At 42.8% G+C, this 22,938-nt stretch overlaps 1 protein-coding gene and 1 long non-coding RNA gene across 2 annotated transcripts in view; both read left to right on the top strand.

Annotated features, from left to right (window-relative positions):
• The window catches only part of LOC134660083 (la-related protein 1), a 109,165-nt gene extending 97,919 nt beyond the window's left edge, over positions 1–11,246 (top strand). The window contains exons 28-36 of the mRNA XM_063515783.1: positions 3,775–3,926; positions 5,503–5,611; positions 6,631–6,776; positions 7,587–7,720; positions 9,449–9,576; positions 9,903–10,004; positions 10,037–10,342; positions 10,391–10,575; positions 11,197–11,246. Coding sequence (XP_063371853.1) covers positions 3,775–3,926; positions 5,503–5,611; positions 6,631–6,776; positions 7,587–7,720; positions 9,449–9,576; positions 9,903–10,004; positions 10,037–10,342; positions 10,391–10,575; positions 11,197–11,246 — 1,312 coding nt within the window. The remainder of the gene's footprint in view (positions 1–3,774; positions 3,927–5,502; positions 5,612–6,630; positions 6,777–7,586; positions 7,721–9,448; positions 9,577–9,902; positions 10,005–10,036; positions 10,343–10,390; positions 10,576–11,196) is intronic.
• A 125-nt stretch (positions 11,247–11,371) lies between these two features.
• LOC134660195 (uncharacterized) lies at positions 11,372–12,719 on the top strand. Its single transcript, XR_010097852.1, has 3 exons — positions 11,372–11,408; positions 12,215–12,487; positions 12,703–12,719. It is a non-coding gene; the product is annotated as an uncharacterized LOC134660195 (long non-coding RNA).
• Positions 12,720–22,938: the final 10,219 nt, after the last annotated feature.

The following is a 22,938-nucleotide window of genomic DNA, read 5'->3' as shown; positions in this document are numbered from 1 at the left end:
GACACCACAGGACCAGGCACAGCCTCAACCCGCCCGTGGAGCACCACGTGGGCTGGATCATGGACATCCGCGAGCACCGCGCCAGGACGCACAGCACCGGGTATGTATCAGCCCGTGTCAGTACACTGCTGGACACCACAGGACCAGGCACAGCCTCAACCCGCCCGTGGAGCACCACGTGGGCTGGATCATGGACATCCGCGAGCACCGCGCCAGGACGCACAGCACCGGGTATGTATCAGCCCGTGTCAGTACACTGCTGGACACCACAGGACCAGGCACAGCCTCAACCCGCCCGTGGAGCACCACGTGGGCTGGATCATGGACATCCGCGAGCACCGCGCCAGGACGCACAGCACCGGGTATGTATCAGCCCGTGTCAGTACACTGCTGGACACCACAGGACCAGGCACAGCCTCAACCCGCCCGTGGAGCACCACGTGGGCTGGATCATGGACATCCGCGAGCACCGCGCCAGGACGCACAGCACCGGGTATGTATCAGCCCGTGTCAGTACACTGCTGGACACCACAGGACCAGGCACAGCCTCAACCCGCCCGTGGAGCACCACGTGGGCTGGATCATGGACATCCGCGAGCACCGCGCCAGGACGCACAGCACCGGGTATGTATCAGCCCGTGTCAGTACACTGCTGGACACCACAGGACCAGGCACAGCCTCAACCCGCCCGTGGAGCACCACGTGGGCTGGATCATGGACATCCGCGAGCACCGCGCCAGGACGCACAGCACCGGGTATGTATCAGCCCGTGTCAGTACACTGCTGGACACCACAGGACCAGGCACAGCCTCAACCCGCCCGTGGAGCACCACGTGGGCTGGATCATGGACATCCGCGAGCACCGCGCCAGGACGCACAGCACCGGGTATGTATCAGCCCGTGTCAGTACACTGCTGGACACCACAGGACCAGGCACAGCCTCAACCCGCCCGTGGAGCACCACGTGGGCTGGATCATGGACATCCGCGAGCACCGCGCCAGGACGCACAGCACCGGGTATGTATCAGCCCGTGTCAGTACACTGCTGGACACCACAGGACCAGGCACAGCCTCAACCCGCCCGTGGAGCACCACGTGGGCTGGATCATGGACATCCGCGAGCACCGCGCCAGGACGCACAGCACCGGGTATGTATCAGCCCGTGTCAGTACACTGCTGGACACCACAGGACCAGGCACAGCCTCAACCCGCCCGTGGAGCACCACGTGGGCTGGATCATGGACATCCGCGAGCACCGCGCCAGGACGCACAGCACCGGGTATGTATCAGCCCGTGTCAGTACACTGCTGGACACCACAGGACCAGGCACAGCCTCAACCCGCCCGTGGAGCACCACGTGGGCTGGATCATGGACATCCGCGAGCACCGCGCCAGGACGCACAGCACCGGGTATGTATCAGCCCGTGTCAGTACACTGCTGGACACCACAGGACCAGGCACAGCCTCAACCCGCCCGTGGAGCACCACGTGGGCTGGATCATGGACATCCGCGAGCACCGCGCCAGGACGCACAGCACCGGGTATGTATCAGCCCGTGTCAGTACACTGCTGGACACCACAGGACCAGGCACAGCCTCAACCCGCCCGTGGAGCACCACGTGGGCTGGATCATGGACATCCGCGAGCACCGCGCCAGGACGCACAGCACCGGGTATGTATCAGCCCGTGTCAGTACACTGCTGGACACCACAGGACCAGGCACAGCCTCAACCCGCCCGTGGAGCACCACGTGGGCTGGATCATGGACATCCGCGAGCACCGCGCCAGGACGCACAGCACCGGGTATGTATCAGCCCGTGTCAGTACACTGCTGGACACCACAGGACCAGGCACAGCCTCAACCCGCCCGTGGAGCACCACGTGGGCTGGATCATGGACATCCGCGAGCACCGCGCCAGGACGCACAGCACCGGGTATGTATCAGCCCGTGTCAGTACACTGCTGGACACCACAGGACCAGGCACAGCCTCAACCCGCCCGTGGAGCACCACGTGGGCTGGATCATGGACATCCGCGAGCACCGCGCCAGGACGCACAGCACCGGGTATGTATCAGCCCGTGTCAGTACACTGCTGGACACCACAGGACCAGGCACAGCCTCAACCCGCCCGTGGAGCACCACGTGGGCTGGATCATGGACATCCGCGAGCACCGCGCCAGGACGCACAGCACCGGGTATGTATCAGCCCGTGTCAGTACACTGCTGGACACCACAGGACCAGGCACAGCCTCAACCCGCCCGTGGAGCACCACGTGGGCTGGATCATGGACATCCGCGAGCACCGCGCCAGGACGCACAGCACCGGGTATGTATCAGCCCGTGTCAGTACACTGCTGGACACCACAGGACCAGGCACAGCCTCAACCCGCCCGTGGAGCACCACGTGGGCTGGATCATGGACATCCGCGAGCACCGCGCCAGGACGCACAGCACCGGGTATGTATCAGCCCGTGTCAGTACACTGCTGGACACCACAGGACCAGGCACAGCCTCAACCCGCCCGTGGAGCACCACGTGGGCTGGATCATGGACATCCGCGAGCACCGCGCCAGGACGCACAGCACCGGGTATGTATCAGCCCGTGTCAGTACACTGCTGGACACCACAGGACCAGGCACAGCCTCAACCCGCCCGTGGAGCACCACGTGGGCTGGATCATGGACATCCGCGAGCACCGCGCCAGGACGCACAGCACCGGGTATGTATCAGCCCGTGTCAGTACACTGCTGGACACCACAGGACCAGGCACAGCCTCAACCCGCCCGTGGAGCACCACGTGGGCTGGATCATGGACACCCACAGCACCGGGTACGTATCAGCCTGTGTCAGTACACTGATGGACGTAAGCTTCTCCCTAAATACGGCACTGAGCTTAATTTTCAGCTCTCCTTCAATCCTTGCCCACAGCCTTATGACTACCTACTGACTGACGACTATCCTGGTTGACTGGAAGAGATCCCTTACAGGGATAAGTTCGCCTTTGTACATTGTATACTTTCTTTTAATTGTATCTTAACCTGTCTTATGTACAATGGCCTAACGGTAGCGGAGGTCGCGGGTTAACCCCGGCTCGTACCAATGAGTTTTTCGAAACTTATGTACGAAATAATTGATATTTACCAGTCGCTTTTCGGTGAAGGAAAACATCGTGAGCAAACCGAACTAATCCCAACAAGGCCTTGTTTACCCTCTGGGTTGGAAGGTCAGATGGCAGTCGCTTTCGTAAAACTAGTGACCACGTCAATTCCTGGGATTAGTTGCCAAGCGGACCCCAGGCTCCCATGAGCCGTGGCAAAATGCCGGGACAACGCGAAGAAGATGATGAGCCTTAAGCTTTGGTTTCCTCCGAAAGCGGTGCCGTCATATAGCGGCCGTCTCCATACAAATACTACGACATCCATATTTAGCCGTATTATTTAGTATGGAGACGGCCGCTATATGACGGCACCGCTTTCGGAGGAATCCAAAGCTTTACCAATATTATTAACTAGTAACATGGCACCATGCGTTTTGTCGTCACGTGATTTCCATTCTGGGACCGGTTTACCCCATCAACCACAAGGTCTGCGGCATATTCGGTCTCCCCATTGACCCTTCAATTTGCTAATTCACTATCTATTATCAAGGGTGCCAGGGGTCCGTTCGACAAGCTTATCAAAACAAATTGACACAACCGGTTTCCTCAATAACATCAGATGATATTTCGTACAAGTACTGAAAAACACTTTATAATATGTTGTTAAACGTTTCAGATCGTCATTGGGAACGTCACCGACGCTGGGGTCCTCTTGCGGGTCAGTGCCACAGTCGCTGCCGACGTTCCACCACCCAAGCCACGGCCTGCTCCGCGAGAACCACTTCACTCAGCAGGCCTACCACAAGTACTACTCGCGCTGTCTCAAAGGTAAACATTCTTGTCCAAACTATAGGTATCAGCTCTGATGAGTTGAGGTACGACACACAACACGTGTGCCCCTTTTTTAGTACTTGGGTGAATCAACTTTTTCTTGTCACTCGTTGCCATGGTTACGTTCTCCTGGGTGGCTCTTTAAAACCTGTTTTTTAGGCATTTATATTCACCAAACACGCTTTTTTGTGATACTTATAAACCCTTTCCATTGAGGGTCGTCTACCAAGCGTGCCAGAAGAAGGTGGTGTACAATGTCTTCTAACAAACTATGCTACTATTGTCTCTTGGCTGACCGGACAGAATAACAACAAGAAATAGTTGATCCACCCACTTGCTTCAAGTTGCTTGTTTAATTATTCGTATAAACATTTCTGTCGATATCTTCACGGAAAAAGGTATGGTGCCGTACATTACTCACAGTACCATGTTTAGCAGTCAAAGCTCAAAATGATACTTCCTTAATGTGGGACATCATCATCATCATTGGCCTTAAAGTCTATTACAGACTATAGAAACAGTCAGGTAGGGCGAAAACGTTTTTCGTGGCTATATAAGCCAATACGGGAGCGGCAAACACGACCACAGGCCTGGCAGGAGTAATGTACCCGTGGCGAACAGGTTGCTCCATAGACTAGGAGTCTTCTAGACTCTCTAGGAGTTTAGAGCAATTATTTCATGAAACCGATGCTGCCAACAATACTGGGGTGCGGGGGACGAGGTGAGAGAGTCCCGTGCCGTGATTGGTCCGTTCAAAGACACGGACGTCACACAAAGACACTTTGACTCGAACATGGAGTAAAACTACCGTATATTTGTGGCGGAGGGGGTAGCGCTACTATGCTCAGTCTGGAGGATGTCTTGTCTGTGGGTTGCTCTGATGGCGCTTGGCTCGCTTACTTGCTAGTGTCTTAACCCTTAAATGCATAGTGATGCATTTATACACACAACATAAACATCAAATGTTATGCATTATTAAACAAATTCTATTTGTTCTTGTATATTATTTCAATAGTAAAACTAATAAATTTTCCGAATCATTACATAAATTTACGCAGTATTTTAATTTATAAAAATTACATTTGTTTATAGACGGAATGTCGGAAAACTTGGAAAAACCTGGAAGTTGATGATTTTTAGTATGTCATTTTGGGCAGATTTTTCGGGGTTTGTAATTATTTTATATTTAAAAACTTTATCATAGGTATATCACAAATAGTGTACCTTTCTAATGGTAGTAAAAAAATTCATATATCTATTACTGAAAATTACATATTTACATAAATATGATTTAGCCAATTCAACTTCTAACACTGATTTCGCAGTGAAAATCGAAGTTATATTTTTTTTAACTATTTTTCCTAGAATCGGCAAACAATTATGTGATACATATATTAATTTCGGGTAAAAAGAAAAAGTCATGCATTTAAGGGTTAAACAGCGTCGTCGTGAATTTTACGCCCGACAAGGACTAGGATATTCCACTACTTTATACGTCTTTACTATTCCTATATTTATAACTTCCTTTAACAACTCGGTGACTAGATGCTAATACAAAGTTCCGTTTCCACAGAGCGTAAGAAACTTGGCATCGGGCAGTCGCAGGAAATGAACACGCTGTTCCGGTTCTGGTCGTTCTTCCTCAGAGACCACTTCAACAGGACCATGTACAACGAGTTCAGGTCAGTTCTTATTGGTGGGATTCATAATATTTCTGTCTACCTACTAGTGATCCAAAAGACTCGAGCCCTATTAGCTCTTTTTTTAGGGCTCGCCTCATCTCTTGACGCCTAAAAGGCTAAAAGCCTATTTTACTAATGAAATAAAAAAGGCTTTTAGCCTTTTAGGCGTCAAGAAATGAGGCGAGCCCTAGAAAAAGGCTCACAGGGCTCGAGTCTTTTGGATCACTACTACCTACCAGTAATAATAGGTGTATAAATAAAACTATTAAAACGGATTTTAACGCGTATATTGTATTTATTCTACATCCCGATCATGAGTAACTATCGCGGTAACCGAATACAATATTAGGTATAGAAATATTTATTTTTGCGACGACATGACCAAAAAGACTCAAATAAAGTTATCGATAATGAAGACAAAACTTTGATAAACTACAAAACATACTTTTAAAGTCAAAGTCAAAATATACTTTATTCATGTAGGCCTAGCAACAAGCACTTATGAATCGTAACATACTTATAAATTATCTTAAGCTAATTATCAGAGCAATTTATGGATATTATTATTCCATAATAATATTGGATTATTATACAAATCAAATTTAACACAAATTTAAGAATTTCACAAAAGGATCGTCAAACATGAAAAAAAAAAATGTATAAAAAATACAGAACAGCTCGTATAAAATAAAACAATAACACAAAATGTTTACTTTGAAAAATCTACAGGGTTTACTTCTTTAAGTAGGCAATGCTTGTTCTTAAATATGTTGACAACACACAGTGCCAAGCGGACCTTAAGCAAATAGAAAATTGCGTTATAAAAGTATTTGGCTACAGCTTCTGTAAATTATGAGGTTAATGTTGACTAATAGTATTTTATACAATCGTGATATAATGGGGAGCTTTTCAGTCGAGTACCGTTTAAGGCCACGAAGCTTGCTGAGAGGCCTTAATGGGTACGAGATTGAAAAGCTTGATTATATCAATTGTATACAAGTAATTATTTAACGTTACAGGACGCTAGCGAACGAGGACGCGGCAGCCGGCTTCCGGTACGGACTGGAGTGCCTCTTCCGGTTCTACTCGTACGGCCTGGAGCGCAAGTTCCGCCCCGAGCTCTACCAGCACTTTCAGCACGAGACAGCCACGGACTACGAGCGAGGTCAGACCTGCCAGCCTATTATGGATAGCTTTATCCATCTTTATCCACGTGATAAAATAACTGTCACTGTTTAACACCGTGGGAAAGAAAGTGACGGACACCGTTTTATCACGCTGTCACGTAGACAAGAACGACCATCATATCCGTACTGGTCACTAAACGAGGAGAAACTACGCCCTGAAAAAGGGTCTCCATTGTTTCCCAAATAGTTTCAAGCCATAATGTATTGTTTGCCCGCATTTTCGTTAGTTCATTTGGTTCAGAAACGCGTTACTTTTCAGGATTGCCAGAAAACTAACCTAACCTATCTATAGGTAACCTGACGAAAATCCTGAAATGTTAACGGTTTCAGTTTTATGACTAATGATAATATGACAAACAATACATTATGACTTAAAACTTGGGAAACAACGGGACCCCGCTGAAAACTCCTTACTTTTGTCCCTAGGAAAGGAAGCATGAAAGCTAACGTTCCGTAGGCCTGGATGTGGCCATCTGGTCTAGAAGTTTAAAGACCCCTTAGGGTTTATCCACAAATTACGTCACATGCTAAGTGTGATACTTGTAGTACGTATTAAAGACCTATCTTTTTCCTATGAAAAAGTGTGACAAGGGCGGAGGGGGGTCTAAAAAAACGAAAGTAACTGTCAATATCAAACTTTGTCAAACGTTGCCAGTCTTAATGCGCACCTTACTTTCGTCAATTTTTCACCTAGGGCTTACGAGTATCTGTTAAATGTCTCATGAAGTATTTTTTTTTAACACTAACAAATTGTTGAACATCTAATTCAATTCTAACGTGTTGTGCAGGTCAGCTGTACGGCCTGGAGAAGTTCTGGGCGTTCCTGAAGTACTACAAGCATGCCGGAGCCCTACAGGTGGAGCCCAAGCTGCAAGGCTACCTCGCCAAGTTCAAGAGCATCGAGGACTTCCGAGTGCTGGAGGTATTATTATTATTATTATTGGGGTGGTATCGGGCCTTTGAGTGTCACGTCGACCAAGTATTGATCTATTGTGACGGCCCTTTAAAGTTCATTACTAATGCCCGTTGCATCCAGAAAATTACAGATGCTTTGGGCCGTAACGTTCTGTACCTCATAGGGTTGCAATACATGCCGCCCTAAGTAGGTACTTCTGTTTGACATTAGTGGTCCACAGGAACAGAGAATGTGCATTGCAGTCTCCTCTGACTCCTGGCAGAACCTGCATGTCGCATCTTGTTTCTTGCCAATTTGAAACATGTGCTTGTTCAACTTACAGTGTCCAGTCAGTATTCTAGTCACCGCGCAAGTTTTGTGCCTTTTGAGCCCCAGAAGCTCCTTAGCGATTTTGCTGTTGAATCCTTGGATTAGAGCTTTCGAGTGTACTTGTCCTTTAGCGAACTTCCACCAATCGATTGCTCTCTTTTTTTCTAAGTCGCTGAGCAGAGAATATGCATCCCGTTTTGTGATTCCACAGAACGGTTCTGGGCCGACCAGGGGTGTGTCTGCGCCCTTTCTTGCAAGTTCGTCTGCTTAGGTCGCCCGTATTCTTAACAGATTCAGTGCCGAAAACCCAACTATCGGGTATTTTATGATTCCGTTCCCAGGCCGGACGAGCCGATAGTCGGGATCGTGGTACTACAGCTTTATATGACGAAATTTTTGTGGCCTGGCGCGGATGTCTTGTTTGGTGGCAATAAATGTGTTAAGTTACTAGGGTAGTATCAAAACAATTGATAGATATATAGATAAAGCGTTTATTTGATTGCTGCAAAAGAAGATTACAGAAGATTACACAATTAACAAAATACAAAATCTTACAAATATTAGAGACATACATATAACAACGACAGGAATAGTGGAAACACTTGCAGTGGTTACACTGTGTGCATTGCAGCAACATCAAAAGGGTGCCGACTCAGCTATACGCTTCGCTCTTTCGAGCAAGGCACTGATATTCTGCCGGAACCCAGATCACGTGATGAGTGTGATGTAAAAGTGTGGATGAAGTGATAGTTTAAAATAGTTAAAATGCAGATGTTGAGAGTGATAAATGTCTCTAAAAATATATATATAAACAATATGAAATAGTACGTAACGACTTAACGAGAAATAAAAAATAAATAAAATAAAAATGACCATAAAAAAGAAAAAATAATAATATAAAAGTATTAAGGTTCTTTGTAGTGCAACTGCGTGCAATACGATGCGTTTATATGGGGATGGCACGTTGACATGTTGGTTGGTTTATGTTGACTGTACGGGCAGAGTTTATAAAACAATACAGTCATTCGACGAAGTCGTCTAGACACGGTAATCGTGCGGGGCGCGAGGGGCAGGTCGCGCGCACCCGAGCTGCATACATCGCCATTGCTAGTACCTCGGTACTACTTACAGGGCTAGTAGTAGCTCAGTACATAAGTCAAGTGTAACTCTTGGGCAGTTGTATAAAAGTCTGACAACCCTACCGTAAACATCAAAGTCCACTGTTAGTTCTAATACTGTTTGGTATGTTTATGACGTATGTTAGAATTGCACAAACCCTGTTTATACCTACTTTGGCAAGCCAGCTTTACCAGTAGAAAAATTCAGTACTAGCAGGACTATAGTTGACAGAACTTGTAGTTTAATGTATGAGCAGGTATGTGAAGGAAGTTGTGAAAAGTGTAATAATGTTGTGTTGTATTGCAGCCGCAGCTGAACGAGCTGCTAGCGGCCCAAGGGCCCGCAGCCCCGGGCCGCGGGCCGCACGCGCGCCCTTACGACCGCCACCGCTCCGTGTCCGAGAGCGAGCGCAACCACGCCAGCAGACCCTTCAGGTAATATTAATTACTTTATTTACATACCTATTTATAATCAATACCTAATAGGCTCTCTTTCGAATGTTGGAAACTGTCAAAGGTTTGCATAGATGGCGCCATCATAGCTTGCCCCTTTTTCTATGAGATTTGGCTTAAAGGGCTGGCATCCAGGGCATTAAAAAAAAAAAATTTGACACAACTCTAGGGATTGACAGGGCAAGCTATGATGGCGCCATCTGCTAAATACTTCGACCGGCCAACCCCATTGAAACACACTTATATAGAACTGCTAATTCCTAAACAAACCCACAAATGTAATCGTAACATGTATCCTATGTCCGCAGCCGTCCAGCACCGGCCAACAACAGCAACAGCAACAACAATCGCGGCCGCGCCGGCTCCTGCGGCTCCCAGAGCGTTGTCGCCAACGCGCGCCCGAGACGTGAGTACACACACGCACACACACACACAACAACAGCAACAACAACCGCGGCCGCGCCGGCTCCTGCGGCTCCAAGAGCGTCGTCGCCAACGCGCGCCCGAGACGTGAGTACACACACACATACACACACGCACACACACACACACACAACAACAGCAACAACAACCGCGGCCGCGCCGGCTCCTGCGGCTCCCAGAGCGTCGTCGCCAACGCGCGCCCGAGACGTGAGTACACACACACACTTACACGCACACACACACACAACAACAGCAACAACAACCGCGGCCGCGCCGGCTCCTGCGGCTCCCAGAGCGTCGTCGCCAACGCGCGCCCGAGACGTGAGTACACACACACACATACACACACGCACACACACACACACAACAACAGCAACAACAACCGCGGCCGCGCCGGCTCCTGCGGCTCCCAGAGCGTCGTCGCCAACGCGCGCCCGAGACGTGAGTACACATACACACACGCACACACACACACACACACACACAACAGCAACAACAACCGCGGCCGCGCCGGCTCCTGCGGCTCCCAGAGCGTCGTCGCCAACGCGCGCCCGAGACGTGAGTACACACACACATACACACACACGCACACACACACACACACACACACACACACACAACAACAGCAACAACAGCCGCGGCCGCGCCGGCTCCTGCGGCTCCCAGAGCGTCGTCGCCAACGCGCGCCCGAGACGTGAGTACACACACACATACACACACGCACACACACACACAACAACAGCAACAACAACCGCGGCCGCGCCGGCTCCTGCGGCTCCCAGAGCGTCGTCGCCAACGCGCGCCCGAGACGTGAGTATACACACACACAAACGCACACGCACACACACAGAGACACACACACATCCACACAGACACAGACACAGACACAACAGACACACACAGTCACACAGAGACACAGAGTTCAACCAAATTACTCTTTCATTGTATCACTGGGTCTTAGTGTAAGGCCTGAGTGGACGCTCTTGTTGGGCGTGCAGCGGGGTGGGGCGTGCGGCGTGCATGTTAAACAAATGCGCACGTATAGGAGCGGCCTTAGTGCACGCTGCTCACATCACGCGTGAGCCCACAGCCACGCTGCACGCCCGCCGAGCGAGCGTCCACTCAGGCCTTACACTTAGGATTTATCTTACTTATTAACATGTTGTATTTGTTTGCCAGCCCCGCCAAAAATCAAGCCAGACTCCGCGGCCGCTCCCGCCCCGCAGTGATGACGCCGCGCACGTATACATACGAGTGCGCACGACCCGATGCATTTGTTACAGACTATATTATAGTGCATAGACACACAGTCGACTTAGTGTTATTATAAGCGTGAGTGTAGTGTTGCCGCGTGGGTCTCTGGGTTGCAGGCGAAATGGTGTATGCCCTAGGTGAGTTATGTTTTACTACTAGTCCACTTTTAATTTCATTGATTTCCCACATATGTGACGTTATCTATGAAAAGGGACCTTATTGTCGATGGCGCTTACGCCATTACTAACGATGCTCCGATATAAGTACGATGCCGCGCGACGCTGTGCGGCGTAAGCGCCATCGACAATAAGGTCCCTTTTCATAGATAATGCCCCACAGTATTTCATCAAAATTAATGGTTGAATTCAATATTGTGAACCGATCTATAATCGCATACTTTCACTACGGGTACCCGACTCCATTATAATGACTGCATTACAAAACAGTTAAGTGAACTATAATGAATTTGACCGTGTCGCCGCGGACGACACGATAAAATCACCAATAAGTCCCTTTATTTAGGTTGTCTCGTGATAAAATATTGTATACAATAACGACATAATTTTAAACGAGCAATTGTATTTATATATTTCCGGGTGTTTAGACAAATAGGTATACGCACAGACACACATGCATGTCTCCCGTTAGATAGATCGATGCCTATGTAAGCCAGTTCAGTTGCAAATAAACCATCGCTGTGATCATACGCAAATTTCTTTAATTTTTGAGAGTATTCAATACAGAACCTTATAGCTATCGAAACACCGGGACCTCGGAAACGGCTCTAACGATTTCGAGGAAATTGCTATATGGGGGTTTTCGGGGGCGAAAATCTATCTAGCTAGGTCTTATCTCTGGGAAAACGCGCACTTTTCTGTTTTTATATATTGTTGCTCGGTCTCCCAGATATTTGTTATTAATATGCGCGTTTTCTTTGTTGCAGCTTGTACGCATCGACAATAAACAACGCTACGCGACAAACGCGCGACAGTCGCGCGACTAACGCGCGTCACGGCTTATAGCGTAAGCTACATATTAACAAACATATATTATATTTTTGACATTGTACCATATTCGAGCCGAACTTCAAATTGCAGTCATCTTAGTTATATTCATTTTCCTAGTATGTAATTAATAATATATATAAAATAATAGTTAAGGTTTTTTGTTCGCTTGTGTAGTTAAGATTTTTTTTGTCATGGCAACACTAAGAGCGGTTTCGCACTACGTCCGATCCGAATCCGTGAAAATATGGTCCGAAGTAGCCGTAGAACTATTTCTATGGTAATTTACGCACTTTGTCATCCGATTTCGGAAAGAAATCAGACGGATCTAGTGCGTAATTTACCATAGAAATAGTTCTACGGTTACTTCGGACCATATTTTCACGGATTCGGATCGGACGTAGTGCGAAACGGCTCTGAGTGTCAGTTTTGATTCTGACACTATATTTTGTAGGTCCTCTTAGGCAATGTAAAATGTACAGTTGTTGATATTTCGCCGATAGTCTAATCGAAACTAGATAAAGAAATATAGTCCTTTTTTTTGAGAAACGAAATTGTAAATTGTCTCAAGACTGGCTTACCTGTGTAGAGCGGCGTAGGCTTTTGTGTAAGCTCTGGTTTTGAAAGTGTGATTTTCTGATGTATATTTGACTATGAGTTTTGCAGGTCCCGAATGAACTGTTGTGAATGATTTACAAACATTTCTTAACTGATAAAGCAGACTAGAGTTGATCCAAGCTAACTATGCACCGATTTTGATGTGACAAAGTATCATATCAATATCAAATATGTTGTTTATAATGATAAACAACAAATTTTCATATTTTTTATAATGATAAACAACATGTTTTCATAATTTGACGTCTCTCTTTTCACGACATTTGACTCATGTCACAGTGACAATAGTATGAGGTCTCTAGCGACTTTAATATTGATTCACTGTGACAAGGTACGAAATGGTATGGGAATTACATTCATTTACTTGAAATAAAATGACCTCAAAATAGGTCTGTTTTGTATTTAACAAAAATAATACTAAACTCAGATTATTTTGAATAAGTTCCCTACTTATTAAATATATTAAAAACGGGTCACTCACGTATTTTAAGTCGAAAACGCTCGACATGTTTCACTCTGTACCGAGGAGTATCATCAGGAGCTTGCGTTAACGGTGACGCAAGTTAAGTTCCCTACTTATACACAGTTCAGAAATGTATGTATGTCAGTCTGTTCACTCCGGGTCTGCCGTATACTGCCACTTATCTATGACACAACACAGCACACACTAATGTTTAACCTCCGCGTATAATATGAGATAGCATTGATATGAAATGCGTATGTATATAATAATAAAAAAAACTGTTAAATATTATAATCGTGCTATTTTATATTATATTATATATGGGGCATTATCTATGAAAAGGGACCTTATTGTAGATGGCGCTTACGCCGCACAGCGTCGCGCGCCGTTGTATTTATATCGGCGCATTGTTAATAATGGCTTAAGCGCCATCGACAATAAGGTCCCTTTTCATGGATAATGCCCCATATATAATGCCAATTGAACATTGAAACGAAGCATTTTATGAAATATATGTTTAATTGGTATTTGACTAGCATTTGATTTCAACTACTGACAAGCGATTATAAAATAGTTCAGCATAGTTATATCTTAACCTCCTAAGGCCCAAGGTCCTACCTATAGTACCTATTCAGTTCGATGTAATTTAAACCATGTTCAATTGGAACAGAGTCGCTTTTGCTTTGTTTCATTCAATTTTCAAACAACGTAAAATCAACTCTATTATCCTACAATTTAGGTTCAAATTTCAGTGGCAAATTTTGGATGTTTGGGATGGCTGGGCCTTAGGAGGATAACTAATAAGACTTGTAGCTATACCATGAATTGACACTTGACGTTTCCGTTAGCGACTGCGTAAACTCGATCACAGTCCGTCTCGCTCGCACTGATGTATTGGTGCGATAGAGAGGGAATGCGACCCAGTTCACGCAGTCGCTAACGTAAATGTCGAATGCCAACTCGTGGTAGCATTGTATTCATCGTAGCTTAGTGCGGGTGGTAGCTGTGATTTACGTACAATTTATAAAATAGGAACGTTAAATTATACTAAGGTGACAATCGCCACTTGCATTAAGGATGACTCACGCTAGAACGGTCCGGGCCCGGGCCGAGACGTCGTACACTCCGTTTTCTATGACGGGTGACCGGTGATCCACGTGAAGCTTTCTAAAAACGAAGTGACCTCTCTACCGCGAGATATACCTACACTTAGTTTTAATTCTCGTCTGCCTTTATTTGCATGATAAAAGACTAAGATAAAAGTATGTTTTTGTAGAGATGCTAAAATAATAACTGTTAGCTATCGGCCTTTACGTAATTTTCTGCATTTATATGCTTGTCAGTGGAAAGTTTTCGGATGCTAGTATTAAGAATTCTTGTATCGTAATAATTAACTTGCTCAATAAACTTGAACGATGAAAAATGACGTGACGGTGCGAGTGCGTCATCCGACATGAATGTCGTGCGTCATGACTTTCTTGAAAAGTTGACATACTTGTAATACAGGGTGTTTCTACAACCCTTAGTCATATTTTGTGGGGTGAGTTTAAAGGTCATACTGAGCAATTTTTACTGTGGAACCAACCCCGAAATAGCGTAAAATAAATAGTCGCTTTCATACATATTGGCTGATCAGGCCCCTATTTCACCACGGTGACAGGTGCAAAAATTGTCGACATCACTGTTACTGACGTCTAAGGCCTCCATAGACTACGGTAACCGCTTACCATCGGACGGGCGGTGTGCTTGTTTGCCACCAACATATTAATTAAAAAAAAAAACTCCATTATATCGCCAATAAATAAGCACTTATTTTGCGAAGCTAATGACAATTGTCACAAGAAACACGACAATTGTCATGAAATTCCGACAAAGAACTCATTTCGTGTCAAGAATTACCGAAAGTTCTATTAAATCGTGTGACAATTGTCATCATCATCATCATAAACTTCGAAAGCGAAATAGGTACCTGTTTTTTGCCGATATAATAAAGTTTTTTTTTAAATAATACAATGATGGTGGCAAACAGGAATACGGCCCGCCCGATGGTAAGCGGTAACCGTGGCCCATGGATGCCTGTGACGTCAGCAACAGTGACATTTGTCGAATTGTCGCACCTGTCGCCGTGGTGAAATAGGGGCCAGATGTCAACGTTATCTATGACAGACAATTTTTTTCGATTTAGAGGTTTGTCTCATAGTAAAAGTTGATCATTATGACCTTTATATGCACCTCGCACAATTTGACTATAATTTGAAAGAACACACCGTATAATAAATCTACAAGTCAATAGTTTCGATTGGTGCCTTTAATAAATAATCTTAATATTATTTCTAGCTTTGAAATAGTCATAGGACTTGCATGCAAGGCACTTGGAATTGATATAATTCCGCATTTAGTTGGTAAATATTTTTATAATAATGTCAGCGTATGGTAGATTCATTGGCTGTTGCTGTTATCACTAATAGACTAATTTTGGGGTTAATAACAAGGTTAAAATTATTCTAGATAAATTTAGTATAGGCCAAAACAACATTAAAGTGATTGTAGTAAATCTTTGAATAAAGTTACGACATCAATTCAAATAAATAGGGTTTATCTACACACATGTCAGTATGTAACTGTACATAATTAGGCAATAAAACACTCGTGTGATCCTATTAAGAAACTCACTAACGTTCGTTTCTTAAACCCACACTCGTATTTTAATGCCTCTCATTATGTAGCAGTCACATAAACTACTATTAGATTATTCATCTTGGATAATGCACTCGATATCCCGGATACTTAAAAAAAAAACTGTAGAGAGCACTAAAATCCAGTGTGCGTTTTTTCTTAGTTAATAAGTGTGCTTTTTAAACATAGTTTTTATTTTTCCAGTGCCGCAAACTTGATTACAATTTTCTAAAAAGGCATTCACTACTAAGTTGTCATTTTAGAATAGCCAGGATACTTCGTAAATCTGACACATGGCAAAATTGTGAATAAAAATAAAAATGCAAATCTTTTACATGTCTGGCAACGTCGCACGTCGTCTATAGCATAGAGAAAAAAATACATGGAGTGCTTACTCCATACACCAGTTTTGGTACCAAAAAGACTAGGTTTTATTTTCATAGTCTACATCTAGCATCGAGTAGCAGAATTATCAGTACTGCTACTTGACAATAGATGTAGCACCAACCGGAAAGTCTAATGCTCAACAACATAAGACTAACCGGTCGGTGCTACATCTATTGTCAAGAAGTAGCAGTACTGATAATTCCGCTACTCGATGCTAGATGTCGACTATGAAAATAATAGTCTTTTTGGTACCAAAACTGATGTATGGAGTGAGCACTCTTGCCTTACTATATTTCTCTATGTCCATGTCCATAGTCTTGAATTTCGAGCGATATTGTCAGATATGGCAGAAGAATTTGCGTAATTTCGTCCTATGTCCAATATAAGAAGTCAAGTGACGCTTCACACACAGTCGTTTATACACCTTAATTTGATATCCTGGTCACGGCACCAATTGTAAAAGTTTGCGGCATCAGGTGCGTTATGTTTTCGACGGCAATACCTTTCCCGTTAAACGGGACACGATTCAGTTTCGACTCGCAACTAGCGCACCATACTTCGGTGTTGTTTTTAGAAAATACTTGAACATGTTCTTATTTTTAAGTTTTTTTTTATGTTAACGGTTGTTATGCCGGTCAAATCAAATTTTAATTACCAATTAGTTATGATTTTAACTTAGAGTATGTGGCCTTAAAAAACTACTGGCACTAAGATGCAATTAAAAACAACTTTATTAACATGAAATAGTGATTTCAACCTAACAATACAATACAAATACTCTTTATTGCACACCTCACCTAACCTGTTGGGGTTAAAGCCTGTCCCCGGGCTTTCGTACATTTTTATTAATGTGCCTTTGATTATTATTCTAAAAACAATACCGGAGAGTAATAATTATTCGTATATAGTTGTATGTCGTAAAGACAGCTTCGATCGCTTCTACATTACTTATATAATAGTTCCTATATCGTAATGAATGACACAGGAATCGTTCATGCAATTTCGTAAGTTCCAAATTACCGCGTATTTAGAGCAATAATAATGTTAGCTGTATGCACTGTTAGTTTACTTTGTCGATTTCTGTGTCTAAAACGACTGTCGGCATGGTTCTTGAGCGATACTGTCGTATATATACGACAGCATATACTCAGATTTTCGTCTATACACGACATCGTATGCTCTAATTCTCGCGGTGCAAAATTTACAACTATTCTTACACTGAATGTGATGAGTCTATTCGAATTTTAATCTAGTTTTAGACTCTAAATTGATTGATATTGATTGGATTTCGTGTTATTTAGCTTAAGTTGTAAGAATATAAGCGAAAGGCTAATAAGGTTCTACTTTTTGTTACGCTTGGGGTTAAACTTGCACCCGGGAAACCATGTTAAATTTAGGGTTGAAAGACGAAAGTTCAAGACTCGTGCCGGCAGCGTTTCTTTAAGTTGCCGTCCCCCGATGGTGTTAGCTTAGTTTTGACCAAGTACGAATAAAACTTAGTTTGAAGCGGTCCAGCGTAAGACCTAGACTTTTTGGACGAGGTCTTTAAACGGCTAGACTTTTCGTAAAAGATTTTTTGACAGATTAACACGGATTTAAAAATTTTGTGTGATTTATATGCATGCATGAGTTTTGAATAGAGATTTTCGTCCAAAATCCAAGTCTACACTTAAGTCTTATGACATTATTATTAAGTTGTTTTATAATTAATTGTTGCTATTTTCTTTCGTAAGTACGCCAAAGGAGACGACGTAAAATGCTGAAGTTAAATCATAGGATTATTGTATAAATGGAAAATATACAAAAAAAAAATATCTTGCTGTAATTTTAAGTGATATTGTACATTAAGGTCGGAGCCGGTCGCTCGTAGTTTTTCATTTCAAATTCAATTTGGTTGTAATATAGAGTACTCGCAGAAGTACGGATGGTATTCCGTACAAGCTGGTTTTCTCAGTGGTCACCTTTTGAAATCCAAATAAGAAAATTCCATTAGATTTTGAATCAAAAACCGGTGTTAAAAAGTTGTAATACGGAAAGTACAGTCACCTGCAGAATTAGATAAGCGGATCTGGTCTTCAAAAGAATTTGTACTTGTGTTCTTATATATCACTCGAGTAAAACGGGGAGTCGTATTGTATAGTTAAGATTTCACACTCGTTTGCAAACCATGACGAGTGTGACAACCAACCTTGCAAACGTCGTGATAGATTTAGTTTGTACAGTCGCCATCAGATATATCGGAGCGTCCAAGGTGCTCACAAATAAATGAACACGCCTCTATTGTCAAGGCGTTAGTGCGTGTTCAGATTTGAGCACCTCGGCCGCTCCGATATATCTGATAACCATTGATATTTATGCACTTTTTATACCACTGAATAAACAAGTTCTATGTACGGAAACCTGTTAGAAAAAAACCTGACAATTATTGGAAACCGAGTCGTTTTTTCAACTCTGCGTAATTCAAGTCAGTATAGTAATAAATTTAGATTTCGACGCTTGCTTCGGTGGGCCGCGAACATAGACAAGACATCCTCCAGACTGAGCATAGTAGCGCTACCCGCTCTGCCACAAATTTACGGTAGTTTTACTCCATTCTCGAGTCAGTGTCTTTGTGTGACGTCCGTGTCTTTGAACGGACCAATCACGGCACGGGACTCGCTCACCTCGTCCCCCGCACCCCAGTATTTTTGGCAGCATCGGTTCCATGAAATAATTGCTCTAAACTCCGTCTAGAGGATTCCTAGTCTATGGCCGCGAATGATTGTGTAACTTTTTTATTAGTATTTTGGCAATGATTTCGGTATTGTGTTTGATTTGGTTCGTATCGCCGTCACCGACGCTCCATATGGCTGTAAGTTATACATTATATACATATTATTATTATATTGATAAAATAAATTAATAATAAAAGCATTGCGTCGTTTTATTTCGGCACCTAAACGTAAAACTATATTATAAGGAAAATATCACGAATTATCACGATGGGGGGGTCAGAAAAGATATCACGTGTAATTGTTTTTCAAAGCGGGAAAGACAAATATGATCACATGATTTCTGCGGGCTCAGCACGGATCCATTTTTATCCACTATCACTAAGCCCGTCACTTTCGCACTTACATACTTGTTAGAACGTGACAGGCATGGTGATAAATGATAAAAACGCGACCGTGCTACTAGGGCTGGACGACCCCTTATCACTTAAAGCGTTCCGAGCGCTCTATTTCCAATCACTGACTTAATATAAAAGAAATAGACACACAAAGCAGAACAAAAACGTCAACAAATGTGGATCCCAATGACGTTTCGCACCATTTGCATTGATGATAAAAACGCTTACGTAAATATTGAGTCAAGATAAATGTTTCGTACATAAAAGAGCTTAATGTCGTAAGCATTAAGTGTCAAATTTGCAAACAGAGGTACCAACACTGTTAAAAAATTTAGTCCGATGGCACTAACGTAACGTATTTACGTCAAACAACGTCAAACGAGAATAATGAACGAATGGAGTCACTTTGGTACACTTTATTAGGTATTACTGTACAGTACCAGTAAACCAATTGAAGTAATAAATAAAACAAATTTAATTTAATCGGGAGCTCAAATAAAATTAAATCGTGGTTCAAATTCAAACAAATTTAATTTTTAATAAATAAGTATACTTCTTTAACCTTTTAACCGCCAGCAATTTTTGATCGAGCGTGCTCGTGTCGCCACCGACAGTAATTGTACCACGCAGAGTAAGGTTGGCATAGTTACGGGAGTTATAAATGTGCTGTAAAAACCTAATCAGATAACTTATTAAATATAAAAACAATTTATTAAATAAAATAACTGTGTATTTTAGATCTACTAATCGCACCGGTGCACGGGGACATTTATTGGTACTGATTGGATTTTTGAGAAGTGGGTAATTTTTGAAGTGAAAACTTCTTTAGCGGCGCTGGGCACTTTTTGAGGTGGGGAAAAAATGATAAACTCGAGACAGCGTAAGGCGATCACGTGACCGTAAGGGGCGTAAGGCGATCACGTGACCGTAAGGGGCGTAAGGCGATCACGTGACCGTAAGCCCCGTAAGGTGGCCACTCATAATTTAGATGGCATTTAAATCAATAAAGAAAAACTCAATGTTATTTGACATTTATGTTGCGGACTCCTTTTCAAGACTTTTCACTTCTATCGGCACTCCTGGAGTGCAACCATTGTTGCTTGTTTTTATAAAGTCCATACTTTATAAAAAAAAATCCTGTGGTTGTCACTGTGTTCAGACAGGTTTAGCATTTACAGTTAGTCGATATAAGCCCTTATTGGTGGTGTATACCTATGTAGGAAACAGGGAAATGGGCCGAACACACAAGTGCCGTTTTGCCTTGTATAAAACTGCATCACCCCTATCTCTTGCTATAATTAAATAGCAGTACACTTTGCACGTGTCATAGGTTTTCTTGGAAATCTTGAATTTGAACATTATGTTATTCGTTACGAATGCCATATAAAAATATAAAAAAATATTGACCTCACATCGACTCATTAGATTTTTGTTCCTTGACATCCCTTCTTTGGTAGTAACAAATTAATTTATTCAAAACCATAAAATTACCACCAGATTACATAAATTATGTAATGCTATCCCAAGAACTAACCGAAAGAAATACATTCCATCCTTTTTCCTTGTTTTATCATTCTTATTTTTACATATTTCGACGGCACATTTCGTAATTGTTGACAACTTCACATTTGAGCGTTTCAAACAAGACTAAACGAAAAAGTAATGCGTGATCTGTTTTAACATCACTTTTGTGGGGCCATTTTTTGCGGCTGATTGGGTATCCAGTTCTTTATTCTATATCAATGTTTCCAATACAAAATGAACCCACCTAAACTGAAAATCGTAATTAGATTCCAAAAAAAGTAAGACAATGTTGCCACTGCAATAATAAGTTTGTAAAATAGTAAATTCCTTTTTATAAATAAACACGCTAAGATAATTTATTTATAGTGTGTCAAAGGTGTGTTTGATTTCAAACATAGACAGAGAGAATCATACTATCTTTGTCTTACACTAGTACTAGCACCCAAAAGAAAAGGATGAGTATAGTTTTTTTTGTTCCTATTTACTGACAAGATTTGGTTGACCCAGTATACCTATTGGTAATTTTACTCCTACGATTTAAAAAAGTAGTTTTATTTACTTATTTTTACATAAATACAAGACGCGCTAGTAAAAAGTGGCAACATTGTCTTACTTTTTTTGGAATCTAATTAAGATTTTCAGTTTAGCGGGTTTTTAGCAGTTAATGTGAATAATTTGTCGCAAATTTTTAATTAATAAATAGGTATAATTAGCTACTTAATAAAACACAAGTTAAGAAAAGTATACATTTATTGACCTTGATAATATAACAGATCGTACATAATTTTATGTAACAACTCGCATGTCCATGTAAAAATCCTTAGGTCAAGTAGTACATTACAGAATTTACATATTTGTAATATGTCATTCAAAATAAGCCACTCAATACTAAAAAAATACTTACAACATAACAATTTTCAAAACATGATGAGTTTAAAACCATAAGATTCATTCAGAAATAACTCAACATTCAATAACCCATATATAAGTTCAAAGTATTTCTAGGCACATATTATGAAGATATTAATTGTATTACAGCAAATTACATTAAGATAGCATGCAAATTAAAATATAAGGGGTACTTGTAAAATAATAAAAATGTACCCCTTTTTAACAGACTACGGCAAAGAATAGAACAGTCACTAAAAAGGAGGTTCTGTAAAAAACCGTAGTATTTTAAAGTACATAATAATGATTTTATACACATTCAATTTATTCGATAACCTAACTCAGTTGTGCCAAAAACATACATATTACATATATTGGCGTAGCGTTTAACATACAAAACCATAGAATTTTAGTACGTTTTACATATTATTGTATGGTCATTCGAATATTAAGATCATACAATACACCTTCTAGGCGGAAAATACCGACAATAAGTTACAAGTAGAGATTTATATTGAATGTCTAAATCACTGGTACTAAAATACTTAACTACCATAAACTTACAATTTTAACGATAAAAAAATACTTTCCAAAACATTCGTTCATCAATTCATGTCAACATAACACTAAACTGATTTCGATGCCATTTTTCAAACGGTCACAAAATAAGACTTATCTAATTTCCATACAGTTTTATATAGGGAAGAAAGCGTGTATGAATTATAGGGGGCAGCACAGGAGCCGTCAGATTTCTGACGCGAGGCGTAAATGTGAAGTTTATGCTTCCGATGTAGCCCACAAGATGGCAGAACCTACTATGCACAAGAAAACGTACGGTAGATGGCAGCACTTGCTTTGGCAAAACATGTTTCTGTTTCCCATTCAGGTCACAAGATGGCAGACCCTCTAACGCGCCAATAAATGACCATGACCGGTCTAGCCTAGAGGGTAGTGACCCTGCCTGTGAAGCCGCGGTTCTGGGTTCGAATCCCAGTAAG

The sequence above is a fragment of the Cydia amplana genome, chromosome 26, assembly GCF_948474715.1.
Source record: "Cydia amplana chromosome 26, ilCydAmpl1.1, whole genome shotgun sequence".
NCBI lineage: Eukaryota > Metazoa > Arthropoda > Insecta > Lepidoptera > Tortricidae > Cydia > Cydia amplana.
Note: the sequence above shows the minus strand (reverse complement) of the source record. Positions and strands in the feature narration are given on the sequence as shown.